At 45.4% G+C, this 12920-nt stretch overlaps 1 protein-coding gene across 1 annotated transcript; it reads left to right on the top strand.

The window, feature by feature from the left end:
- The first annotated feature begins 243 nt into the window (after nt 1-243).
- Nucleotides 244-7647, top strand: TMT1A (thiol methyltransferase 1A). The gene is made up of 2 exons (XM_059682853.1): nt 244-1183; nt 6029-7647. Exons 1-2 carry the CDS (start codon nt 683-685, stop codon nt 6263-6265), a joined length of 738 nt encoding a protein of 245 aa, XP_059538836.1. The 5' UTR covers nt 244-682; the 3' UTR covers nt 6266-7647.
- The last annotated feature ends 5273 nt before the right edge of the window (nt 7648-12920 follow it).

Below are 12920 nucleotides of genomic sequence, written 5' to 3' on the forward strand. Positions count from 1 at the left end.
AATGCGGTGCACAGTTTGAAACTGAAACTTGCCCTTTAAAAGATGGTCAGCCCAAAACAGCGACTTAAAAATAACTGTTGAGTTAGGAACCTCTGACTCTCAGCACAGAACGCGAAAGGGAAATTTCTTAACTGTGGCCGGTAGGCACGTCCTTTCAATTTCATTTTAAACAACTCAGTGGGGGGCAGGGGGGCGGGGGGCGCGGAGGGAGGGAGAGGAGGAGGGGTGTTGGTCGCAGGCCTCAGCTGTGGTTCAACCGGGCTCCACCCGCGGGTCCTGTCTCCTTTGTCCAGGGCGTTGGGAGACCTGGGCCCGGAGTGAGCGCGCTGCGCGGAGAACACTGGACTGGGAGCGAGCAGCCGTCTCCAAACCCAGAGACGGGGCGCAGGAGCAGATTCGGAACCAGGCACTGTCAGCCCCTTTCCTTCGGAGGAGAAGCCGGGAACCTCCTCATTTTGCTTCAGGAAAACTACGCTGAGTCAACTTTCGCCCCCGTCTCCTGATTGGGGGAGACGGGCGACCCGCCCAGGATCGGACCTCGGCCCGGCGTTCCGTCCTGGCACCGCCGGTCCTCCCCTCTGAGGCTGATTGGCTCTGGGATGTGGCCAGGAGCCTCCTCCTGCGCTTAAAGGAGTCAGCTCCCTGAGCCGTGGTTTTTGTTTTGTTTTTCCTCTTCCGAGGGATGGCGCTTACCATCTTCATCCTGCAGCTGGCCGTCCGCATCCTGGCATTCCCCTTGTACCTGCTGAACTTCCTGGGCCTGTGGAACGGGATATGCAAAAAGTGTTTCTTCCCCTTCTTCTTGGTGAGGTTCACCGCAACGTACAACAAGCAGATGGCGAGCCGGAAGCGGGAGCTCTTCGGCAGCCTGCAGGAGCACTCGAGCCCCTCGGGGGAGCTCTGCCTGCTGGAGCTGGGCTGTGGCACCGGGGCCAACTTCCAGTTCTATCCGCCCGGATGCAGGGTGACCTGTGTAGACCCCAACCCCAACTTTGAGAAGTTCTTGATCAAGAGCATCGCTGAGAACCGACACGTGCAGTTTGAGCGCTTCGTGGTGGCCGCGGGGGAGAACATGCACCCGGTGGCCGATGGCTCCATGGACGTGGTGGTCTGCACCCTGGTCCTGTGCTCCGTGGAGAACCAGGAGCGCATCCTCCAGGAGGTGCGCAGAGTGCTGAGGCCGGTGAGTGTCAGCGTGTGAGGAGGGCTGGTTAGCAGCAGCCACAACACCAAGAGCGGGCCTGTCACTTTCAGCTGCATCAAATGTTCTAATGTAAAGAGAAGACACTATTGATTTTTTTTTTTTAATCTTAGAGTGGGGAAGAAGCTATAAAGGGAAATACTGGTAAATCTGAATACACAAAATTTTTAAACTGCATGGAGGACTGAAGGGTCCCGGGTTCGATTCAGGTCAAGGGCACATGCCTGGGTTGCTGCTCGAACCCCAGGAGGGGGCGTGCAGGAGGCAGCCAATCAATGATTCTCTCTCATCATTGATGTTTCTATCTCTCTCTCCCTCTCCCTTCCTCTCTGAAATCAATAAAAACATTAAATTAAAAAAAAAAGAAATTAAACTGCAGGGGGAAAAGTACTACAAACAAGGACAAACTTAGAAAAAATATTTGCCAGCAACAATAGACAAAGGGTTAACTTTCTTCCTATTAAATGACATTACTAGTCAAAGGTCAGTAGGAGTTTTTACAATATGTTTTTATTGATCTCAGAGGGAGGAAGGGAGAGGAGAGATAGAAATATCGGTGAGAGAGAAACATTGATTGGCTGCCTCCTGCACACCCCCTTCTGGGGATTAAACCTACAACTTGGGCACGTAACCTGACGGGGAATCGAACCAGTGACCTTCTGGTGCAGGGGTTGATGCTCAACCAACTGAGCCACACCTGCCAGGTGGTAGGATTTTTTTTAATTATTAAGAAAAACACAAGGGCCGAAACCGGTTTGGCTCAGTGGATAGAGCATCGGCCTGCGGACTGAAAGGTCCCAGGTTCGATTCCGGTCAAGGGCATGTACCTGGGTTGCAGGCACATCCCCAGTAGGAGATGTGCAGGAGGCAGCTGATCGATGTTTCTCTCTCGATGTTTCTAACTCTCTCTCTCTCTCCCTTCCTCTCTGTAAAAAATCAATAAAATATATTTAAAAAAGGAAAAACACAAGGGAAAAAATAAGCTAAGAGCAGGAACAGAAATATAAATAAAAACAGCCAATAATATGATTAAAATGCTCAACCTAACAATTAAAGAACAAATTAGAGCAAGATACCATTTTTACCTATTATGCTGTCAGAGACTTTTAAGGTCCGTATGGTGTTGGGGTGTATTTGGGAGATTGGACACCCCATGCACATGGGAGGAAGTGCTCTCCTCGGAGGGCGATTTGATAATATCAAGGTATTTTTTTACCTAAGTTTATTGGAGTGACATTGGTTAATAAAATGATACAGGTTTCAGGTGTACCTGTAACACATCGTGCATATTGCATTGTATGCTTACCGCCCAAAGTCACATCTCCTTCCATCACCATACCTTTCACCCTGTTTACCCTTACTACCGCCCACCCCTTTCCTCTCTGGAAACTACCATACTGTTGTCTATTTCTATGAGCTGTTGTTTGTTTGCTCATTGTTGTTTTCTGTTTTATATCCCACATATGAGTGAAATCATAGAGTTCTCAACTTTTTCTGTCTGACTTATTTCACTTAGCATGATAGTCTCAAGACCCATCCATGTTGTTGCAAACGGTAGTATTTCATATTTTCTTATTGCTGAGTAGTATTCCATTGTACAAATGTACCACATCTTCTTTATCCAATCATCTGTCAAAGGACACTTCGGCCCTAGTTGGTTTGGCTCAGTGGATAGAGCGTCAGGCTGCTGACTGAAGGGTCCTGAGTTCGATTCCGGTCAAGGGCACATACCCAGGTTGCGGGCTCGATTCCCAGAAGCGGGTGTGCAGAAGGCAGCTGATCAATGATTCCCTCTCATCACTGACATTTCTATCTCTCTCCCACTTCCTCTCTGAAATCAATAATATATATATATATATATATATATATATATATATATATATATATATATATATGTTACTTTTTTTTTTTTTAAAGAGCACTTATGTCGCTTCCACTGTGAATAATGCTGCAGTGAACATAGGCGTACATATATCTTTACAAACAAATGTTTTCAAAATTTTCTGGTAGATACCGAAAAGAGGAGTGGCTGGGTCATATGGTAACTCTATTCCTCATTTTTTGAGGATTCTCCATACTGCTGTCCATAGTGTTGGTACCATGTTTACATTCCCACCAGCAGTGAATGAGGATTCCTTTTTCTCTGCAACTTCTCTAATAATAGAAGAAAATATATTAAACTAAAGGACTTTGATCTTAGAGAGGATTTTATGAGCTTGACCTCAAAGGCAAGGGAAGCAAAAGCAAATATATCAAAATGTAAAGTGAACGTGCTATTTTACCCAGTATGAATTTACCCTGTAGCTATGCTGCACAAATGTGCAAATACTCATCCATTATAGTTTTTGTAATGGCACAAATTGGAAATAACCTAAGAGTCCTAAAAGCCAACAAGGAGGACTTATCATGTGGACATGAACAAATTCCCAAGAGATAATGTTAAATGAAAAAAATCGAAGTGTAGAATATGATGTAGAGTATAAACCTACATCAAAGTGTGTGAGGAGGGAAAGAATATACCTAAATATATATATACACTGAGTGGCCAGATTATTATGACTGGCCAGATTATTATGACCACCCATCAGTACAATGAAGTGAATTAGTTATGCAAATAATAATAATAATAAAACCTTGAGAGTATTTGCTTAAGAAGTTTTCAATATTCAATATTTTTGGAAGTGTCAATGAAGTACTGATGGGGTGGTCATAATAATCTGGCCACTCAATGTATATGTTAATGGGAATGACAGACAAGAAAATATTAGCAGTGGTACCTCTTGGGAATGGGATGGAGGTGAGGAAGAATTTCTTTTCATTTTACACCTTTCTGCATAGTTTGAAATTCTTAATACCTGTATGTAATTTCCACATTTACCTTTATTAATTTTTTAAAAACTAGTTTAAAATAGTTTTACTCTAAATACAGTTGAACACAAAGTACGGATATTTTAACATTTTCATTTACTTTTCTAGGAGAAAAGGGTGTCTGTAATCCCCCATTTTATTTTCTAACTAAAGGTCCAGTGCACGAAATTCAGGCACTGGTACGGTCCCTAACAGCTGCCAGCTGCCGCCCGGGACCTCCCTCCCTTCCCCCGCCAGCTCCGCCCCCTGGTCGAACTCTCCCCCAGACAACTCCCGGTGGAGGGGACAATTTGCATACTACGCTTTTATTATATAGGATAGAGGAAGAAAAGGACTTGGAGATAAGTATTTAGAGGCAAAATGTAATTTTGTCTTTGGCCCAAGGATAGGCCGACATCAAAGTAATAAATGAAAAAGGTCTGATCCTTATATTCAAGAGCTGGGTTGTGTCCTAAGCCTGCACACTCACTAGGCATGGTTAGTAGAAGTTTTGCTCACAGAGTTACTAATCTCACAACACCCCTGCAAAGCAAGTAATGAACACCTCCGTTTCCCTGTACTGACAATGCTCTCAAGGAGGTCATATTCTTGGTAGACCTCCTTAGCTGCTGGGAAGCACCGCTCTTTGCTGATTATAACCAGGAGCTTTATCACAGTCTCACTTAATCCTCACAACAGCCCTTTAAAGTAGGTATTGTCTTCCCCCCCCCCCCCCTGCCACATTTTTTAAAACATATCTTTATTGATTTCAGAGAGGAAGGGAAAGAGAGAGAGATAGAAATATCAATGATGAGAGAGAATCATTGACTGGCTGCCTCCTGCACACCCTCTACTGGGGATCGAGCCGGCAACCCAGGCATGTGCCCTGACCAGGAATCGAACCATGATCTTATGGTTCACAGGTCGACGCTCAACCACTGAGCCACACCAGCTGGGCGTAGGTATTGTCTTCATGTTGGGTTGAGGAAACAGACTCAAAGAGGTTAAGACACTTGCCCAAAGTTACATAGCTAGTAGTACTGACTTCACTTAATGCAAATATTGTTATGGCTGCACCACATTGCTTGTCACTGGACTTTTCATTTCTCTGGCTTCAACATTCCTATCACTTTTGCTGACTGTTCTTCCTCCACCCATCCCTAAATACTGATGTTTCTTTTTCGGTTCTCATTTCACTTATATATCCCCCTGGGCTATATCACTCACCCCAAAATTTTTCAATTACTACCCATACACAGATGGTTTCCAAATCAAAATATCTAGCCCAGATCTCCCTTCAAACCGTAAACCTGCATATGCAGCTGTCCTCTTGGCAGTGGCTATGTTATCCAGGGAGCAATATCAACCTCCCAGACCCGAGTCGCCTCCTCTCTCTCCTGTCCAATTCTATGGCATTTTTAAAAATCAGGAAATAGCAAGTTTTCCATTCATGAACACAGATCTTAGACTTACCCAGAGAATTTGGGGGAACTCCATCTCTCAGCTGTCTGCCTGGGATAGCCAAGATTAGGGTAGCTGGAGGAGGTTAGGAAGAGTGGGGCAGCCACCACGGGTTTTGGAAGTAATTGTTAGGTCCCTTTCCTCCTGCTCACCTCAGAGATGGTAGAGCACTTCTGAAGACCTCCTAATAACACGTAGCCTCTATTGGGTCTATACTTGACCTATGTTTATAGGACTGTCCTAGATGAAAGCAGCACTTGCAGATTCCTGCCTGACAGTACTTTACACAGAGCATCCACTGTTGAGTAAAATACCTACTGACAAAATGTTACCATGAATTCATTAACACCTTTAGCTGATTCAGTATTTTAATTAATCATGCTTACGTTCTTGTGACAATGGTACAAAAATATAAGACATGGTTAGTTAGTCTCAGGCAGTGCGTGGTGTGGATTCAGACTCCCGCAGGTTTGCAAAGCAGAGACAGAACACTAAAATGGGTTTCCTTTTCTTTTTCAGGGAGGGGCTTTTTATTTCCTGGAGCATGTAGCAGCTGAGCATTCAACCTGGAGTTACTTCTGGCAGCAGGTCCTGGATCCTGTCTGGTACCTGCTGTTTGATGGGTGCAACCTGACCAGAGAGAGCTGGAAGGCGGTGGAGCAGGCCGGCTTCTCCAAGCTACAGCTGCAGCGCATGCAAGCCCCGCTGTCTGTGGCGCTGGTGCGCCCTCACATCTATGGATATGCTGTGAAATAGCGCCAGTGGGGAGCGGAGAGCTGAATGAATGGCTCAGATAACCTAAGGCTTCCGTTTTACACTTAAATACTAATTGGTAAAAGAGAAACCCTTTTTTAGGTAAAGCTGAATTTCATCCTAAAAAGTTTACCTTTTACCCTATTTAGCCATTTCCTATCGTCTCCCAAAGAATCCATCCATGTTAGGTTGCATCGCTGTTTTCTAGTTTTGTTAGGCTGCACTTGGATTGAGTTTACTTCTGTGTTGTTTTCTCGTATAACACCATCATTTGTAAATATGTATATCTATGAGCACTTTTTTTAAGTGCTGTTTGTTCTCCCATCATTGTATTCCCAATGCCTGGTATATAATAAGTGCTTAAGAGATATTTGTTGAATAAATTAGCTAAACTAAACAAAACAAATACAAAATAGCTTTGCACTCTCCTTTAAAGGGAAACAATGCGCCCAGTCAATGAGACTCAGTGATTGAGTGTTGACCTAGGAACCAGGAGGTCATGGTTAGATTCCGGTCAGGGCACATGCCCAGGTTATGGGCTTGGTCCCCTGTGGAGGGCATACAGGAGGCATGATTCTCTCTCTCATTGATGTTTTTGTCTCTCCCTCCCTATCCCTTCTTCTCTAAAGTCAATAGAAATATATTTTTTAAATATATTTTAAAAAACAATGAGCTTTCATAATTAAAGTCTACCATTATCCACAAATCTTAGTTTATTCAGTAACTTCAACTATCTTATTTAAGTTGTTACCCAACAGATTTGGATTTCACCCCCTCTTTGATTTGAGAGCTTGGTGAACTAAGTAGTTAAATCACTCAAAAGAAAACTTTGAGAAAGGGGAAATGAAATATCTTAATGACTCGCAAACTGAATAAAGAAAGACTAGTTAAAAATTACACTTGACACTTTAGTATTTTCATGAAACTGTCTGAGGCAGTTAAGGGTCTTGGGTTCCTTTTCCTTATTATCTAGCATATACTTTCCTGAATGCAGTCAGTTTCAAGCAAGGACAAGGCCCACTGTTACTAGGAAAACCTTGTATAATTAGGTCCACTTTGTAAGAGCCCCTAAAAAGCAGACAACTTGTGGGTGTGTAAGAAGTGGGCAAGGATTTATTTGTTGGATTATTCTGATCAAACTTCCACCCATCCCAAGATGATTTCTTTGTTCCTGGCAACCACCAAAGCCTCTGAAAATCATCACAAGTGCTGGGCTGATCAGTCAGAGGGTTTAAGAGTAGAATCTTCAGAAATAGTTTGCATGTATTTTAATAAATTTAGTATATTTTCTGAGATGATTTTGCAAAAGGCCTATTTTAAATAGCAAGTCAATAAATTCAGATGCATTTTAGGAATGGAAATAAAATAAATCGTTTATATGCTAACTCGCTTGTTTTCATTTTTCTTAATGTCTCTGGGAGGGCTTTCCTTCCTCGTGGAAAGTTAAGCTATTTAAACATACAGGTTTTTCTTTCTTCAGCCAGGTAACTGCGCTAGTAAACACAGCTAGCAGATTTTAGAAAGAGCAATTTTGGAAGGATCAGAATGTGTTTTGAAAAATTCAAGTCCAAAGACCCGACTTGTGAAATCCAGAGAGCAGAAAGAAAGGAGGCTCACTATTCTCGGTGGAACATGAAACAGTTACTGTTACAGTGAGGTCTGGACACTCACCTAAGGCCTCCTGAGCAATGGAACAGAATCTCCTCCCACTACAGTCTCCCCAAAGTAGGAACCTCCTTACTCTACCCACCTCACTACTGGTTAGGTCAGTCTAGTGGGTGAGAACTATGAAAAGCCACAGGTTGACATGGTGAAATGTTACTGGCATGTTGGAAGGTAAATAACAGCAAAGTACAAAGTACTAGGTACATTATAACCAATGCCTTCTTACTTAAGTGATTTGGCAAATATTATCCTCGCTTTTTCTTTTTTAATCCTCACCTGAGGATATGTTTTTCATTGCTTTGAGAGTAAGAAAGAGGGAGAGCAAGAGAAAAACATCAATCAGTTGCCTCACGCACCCCCACCAGGGATTGAACCTGCAACCCGGGCCTGTGCACTGGCCAGGAATAGAACCTGGGACCCTTCAGTATATGGGATGGCATTCTAACCACTGAACAACACCGGCCAGGCCTATCCTCACTTTCTATAGACAACACTAAGGTGCAGAGAAATAAATAAATGAAGTTTCTTACATTCCACAAGTTAAAGAGCAAGTCTTATAAGCCCTGATTCCCAAAACCACAAAACCTGTCTTGACTACAGCTGCCATATTACTTTATCATTGCTTTCCTCCTCAGGCCCAGAATGACACATACTTATGATCATTCCAACAGCCTGAGGACTGAGACTCAATAGGCTCTTATTGACAACTAGAGGCCCGGTGCACAAAAATGTGTGCACTTGGGGAGGGTCCCTCAGCCCAGCCTATGACCTCTTGCAGTCTGGGACTCCTTGGAGGATGTCCACCTGCTGGCTTAGGCCTGCTCCCTGGGGGATCGGGACCAAGCTGGCAGTCAGACATCCCTCTGGCAGCCTGGCAGCCCTTGGGGGATGTCCACTTGCCAGCGGGGAGCAGGCCTAAGCTGCAGTCGGACACCCTTAGCACTGCTGAGGAGGCGGGAGAGGCTCCCACCACCACCGCTGTACTGGCAGCCATCAGCCTGGCTTGTGGCTGAGCAGAGCTCCCCCTGTGGGAGTGCACTGACCACCAGGGGGCAGCTCCTGCATTGAGTGTCTGCCCCCTGGTGGTCAGTGTGTGTCATAGTGACCAGTCATTCCAAGTCGTTCTGCTGTTAGGGTCAGTTTGCATATTACCCGTTTATTATATAGAATAGAGGCCTGGTGCATGGGTGGGGGCCAGCTGGCTTGCCCTGAAGGGTGTCCCGGATCAGGGTGGCGGTCCCGCTGGGGTGCCTGGCCAGCCTGGGTGAGGGGCTGATGGCTGTTTGCAGGCTAGTCAAGCCCCTCCCCCCCAGTGGAGACCCTCACCCCAGAGAGGTTTGGCCAACCTGGGTGAGGGGCTGATGGCTGTTTTCAGGCTGGCCACACACCCTTTAGGGTGGGGGATCCACTGGGGTGCCTGGCCAGTCTGGGTGAGGGGCTGAGGGCCGTTTTCAGGCTGGCCAAGCCCCCCTGGAGATGGAAGCTCCCAGCTCTCCTTTTCTTCTTTTTTCCTTTTTTAATTCTGGGATTTATTTACCTTCTATAATTGAAACTTTGTAGCCTTGAAAGGAGCTCAGAGCCAGCCAGGGCGGGTGGGAGGGAAGCTTGGCTTCCTCCATCATTGGGGCAACCAAGCCTCCTGCTTGCTCCAGCTCATGGCTGCTGGCCACCATCGTGGTTGGGTTAATTTGCATATAGTCGCTCTGATTGGCTGGTGGGCATGGCTTAAGGTGTAGCGAAGGCATGGTCAATTTGCATGTTTGTCTTTTATTAGTTTAGATACTGGGTCAGCCCTTTTCTGAACCAATCATGTTTAGATGGGATGGATTATGCTGATTGGCTCAAGTGTAGGTTCCATCCCTGGGGTTGAGCACACCCAGATCATGTGGACTGAGACAAGGAGACTTGTGGATTATCCAGATGAAAACAGAGCCTGTGCCTGGGGTAAGGGGGAATGGATGCTGGGAAGGCACACCACAAATGTCCAGGATAAGCTCATTGCTGCATTTTAATTTTTTAAGAGAGAGTGGAAGGGAAGGGAGAGGAAGAGAGAGAGAGAGAGAGAGAGAGATGAGAGGGACACATCGATTGGTTGCCTCCCACACAGGCCTGATCAGGGCCATGTGCAGGAGGCAGGGCCATATGTAATCTGCAACCCAGGTATGTACTCTCCCCCCCCCACCCCCCCAGGGATGTACTATTGACTGGGAACTGAATCTGGGACCCTTTGGTGCTCAGGCAGATGCTCTAACCATTGAGCACACCAGCCAGGGCTCATTGCTGCATTTTGATCAGACACTCTGTCTGCTTTCCTTCAGTAGATCACACAGTACTATGCTTACAACACTGGCTTTCCAGTGGGATAATTGCATACAATGAGAAAAATAAAAGTCAAAATGACATTGTTTTTGGCATCAAAGTGACCTAGGTCAAGTCCTGGCTGTGTCATCATTGACTGTGTGACCTTGAGCAAGTTACTTCCCTTGTCTCACTTTCCTTGCCTGTTAATGGGGATAATATCGACCTACAGAGTTATTGTGAGGAGGTAATGAAGTGAAGCACTTGGTGCTTAATAAATGTTGAACTTCATTCAACAAATGTGAGTGCCTACTGGGTACTCTGCTCTTGGTGCTTGGCTTAGAGTCCTGAATAAGCTAGCCCCGGTCCCTCCCTCCTGAAGCATACAGTTGTGATGATGCTACCTATGAGGGAGAAGCTTGGGAAGAGAACAGAATACGGTCTATCCAGGAGGAAGAGGCTCAGAGGTGTCCTTGAGGAAATGGCATCTGAGCTGAATTCCAGAAGATGAGTAAGCAGTATTGCAGCCTGCCCTGGCCAATGTGGCTCGGTTGGTGGGGATCAGCCTGTGCACTGAGGGGTTGCTGACTCAATTCCTGGTCAGGACACAGGCCCGGTGGGGGGATGGAGGTGCTGACTGATGTTTTGCTCTCACATTGATGTTTCGCTCTCTCTCTCTCTCTCCCTTCCTCTCTCTCTAACAAATAAAAATCTTTAAGAAAAAAAAAAGAGCATTTCAGTCTAATGTAACAGCTTGTGCCACCAACTAATGAAGAAGGAAACACAGTATGTTTGTTAGGGGTAGGAATATTAATCGTGCTCTGTGAACCATGATTGTTAGCTATGGTTATCCTATCTAATAATAGACAAACATGGTAATTGACCATACCTTCGCTATGCCTCCCATCGGCTAATCAGCATGATATGCAAATTAACCGCCAACAAATATGGCGGCTAATTTGCATACTGCAGGCGAGGCCGGCAGCACATGACGCTGCCTGCAGGACCCGGGACCCGGACCCCTGAGCCAGCGAGGCGGGGCCGGTAGCGCCCAACGCTGCCCGAGGGATCCGGGCCTTGGATCTGTGACCTGATGAGGGAGCAAAGCAGTGGAGAAGGGAGAGAGCCCAGGTGGCAGAGAAGGGAGGGAGCCGAGGGCTAAGTGGCGAAGGGAGGGAGCGAGGCAGCGGAGAAGGGAGTGAAGCCCGCCTCGGTGGGCTTCTCTCCCTTCTCTGCTTTGCTGCGGTCTCAGGAAGCCCTATTCTTGCAGGAATCTTCCTGCAACGGGCCTCTAGTAAGAAATGTTAATGATGCTCTGTTAACCATGATGGTTCTGTTCTGATTAGAGAAAGCATATTCTCACCTGGCTGAGTTGTACACCCTGGGACAAGGGAGTTAACCCGGAATGTGGTCCATTCTCCTTATCCAAGAACTGCTTATTATCAGGGAAAGATGAACAACTTTTGTTGCCAAAACAACAGAGTCCCAGAGGCGTCAATCCTTTGCAATATTCCCGCCCCACCCCCCTGCTCCCCACTCCCCAGCCTACATGGCCTGTAACCTGTAACCATTATACCCATTCTTATTCCTTTTGCCTACTTCCCCATGCCTGTAACTGCTTTGGCCCACTTCCCCATGTAATCTTTGCCCGTCTATCCAATATAGGCATCTGGCTATGGGGGAGGGGAGATTGAGCAGATTTTCGTGGATAACATGCTGCTCTCCCAGACTGCCGGCAGTATTGGAATAAACACTCATATATGGTTCAACCCTGTCTCTGCTTAATTGGCTCAAGTAGTGACAGGCAGCCTGGACCCATTGTTTGTCCAGTTTCATGTTCAAGGAACTGAAAGAAAGCAGGCACAGCTGGGCCCAAAGCCTGAAAGGCGGGTTTTGGCATGGCCACTATTTCCATCAGCTTCTTGTTAATTTTGTTAAGAACCTGGGCCCATGAGCCCAACACTTATTTTAATGGCTAACGAAAAAAGAACATTCAAAATTTCTTTTATTTACATTATAAAACATTCTGTTCCTAAGTGTTCTGTTTCTTCTGAATTTCTACCTATTTTACACTTGAATAGAAACGGAACCATTGCACAGTAGTTCTTTCTGTACTCTTGACCTTAAATAAGCCTTTCCCTTTAGTATTGCTTCAGAAAACACAGAACTTGACATAAATTTAATTCTTGCTTATCTGTAAGACAGCTGGGAGTATAATGAATCATGGCAGACTAATAGCAACAAAAGCAAAAAAGAAAACTCTTCAGTATTACTTTATCTCAATATTTAAATCCTAAAGCATTCAGGCTACTTTAGACAATAACCGGAATTCCCTGAACCGTGAAAACATCAGAGAATCGAGGTGGGGGGAGGTCACGTTAACTGAGGACAAAAGAAATGAATGTAGAGCCTGGCCAGCATGGCTCAGTGGTTGAACATCAACCTATGAACCAAGAGGTCATGGTTTGATTCCCAGTCAGGGCACATGCCTGGGTTGTGGGCTTGATCCCCAATGTGGGCATGCAGGAGACAGCCAATCACTGAGTCTCTCTCATTGTTGATGTTTCTATCTCTCTCGTCCTCTCCCTTTCTCTCTGAAATCAATAAAAAAAATTTTTTAAAGAAAGAAATGAATATAGAATAGCCAATGCTCCAAATTTCTAGATAAATTTTTAAAAACGTAGCAATTTGCCAA

The sequence above is a fragment of the Myotis daubentonii genome, chromosome 2 (assembly GCF_963259705.1).
Source record: "Myotis daubentonii chromosome 2, mMyoDau2.1, whole genome shotgun sequence".
Lineage (NCBI taxonomy): Eukaryota > Metazoa > Chordata > Mammalia > Chiroptera > Vespertilionidae > Myotis > Myotis daubentonii.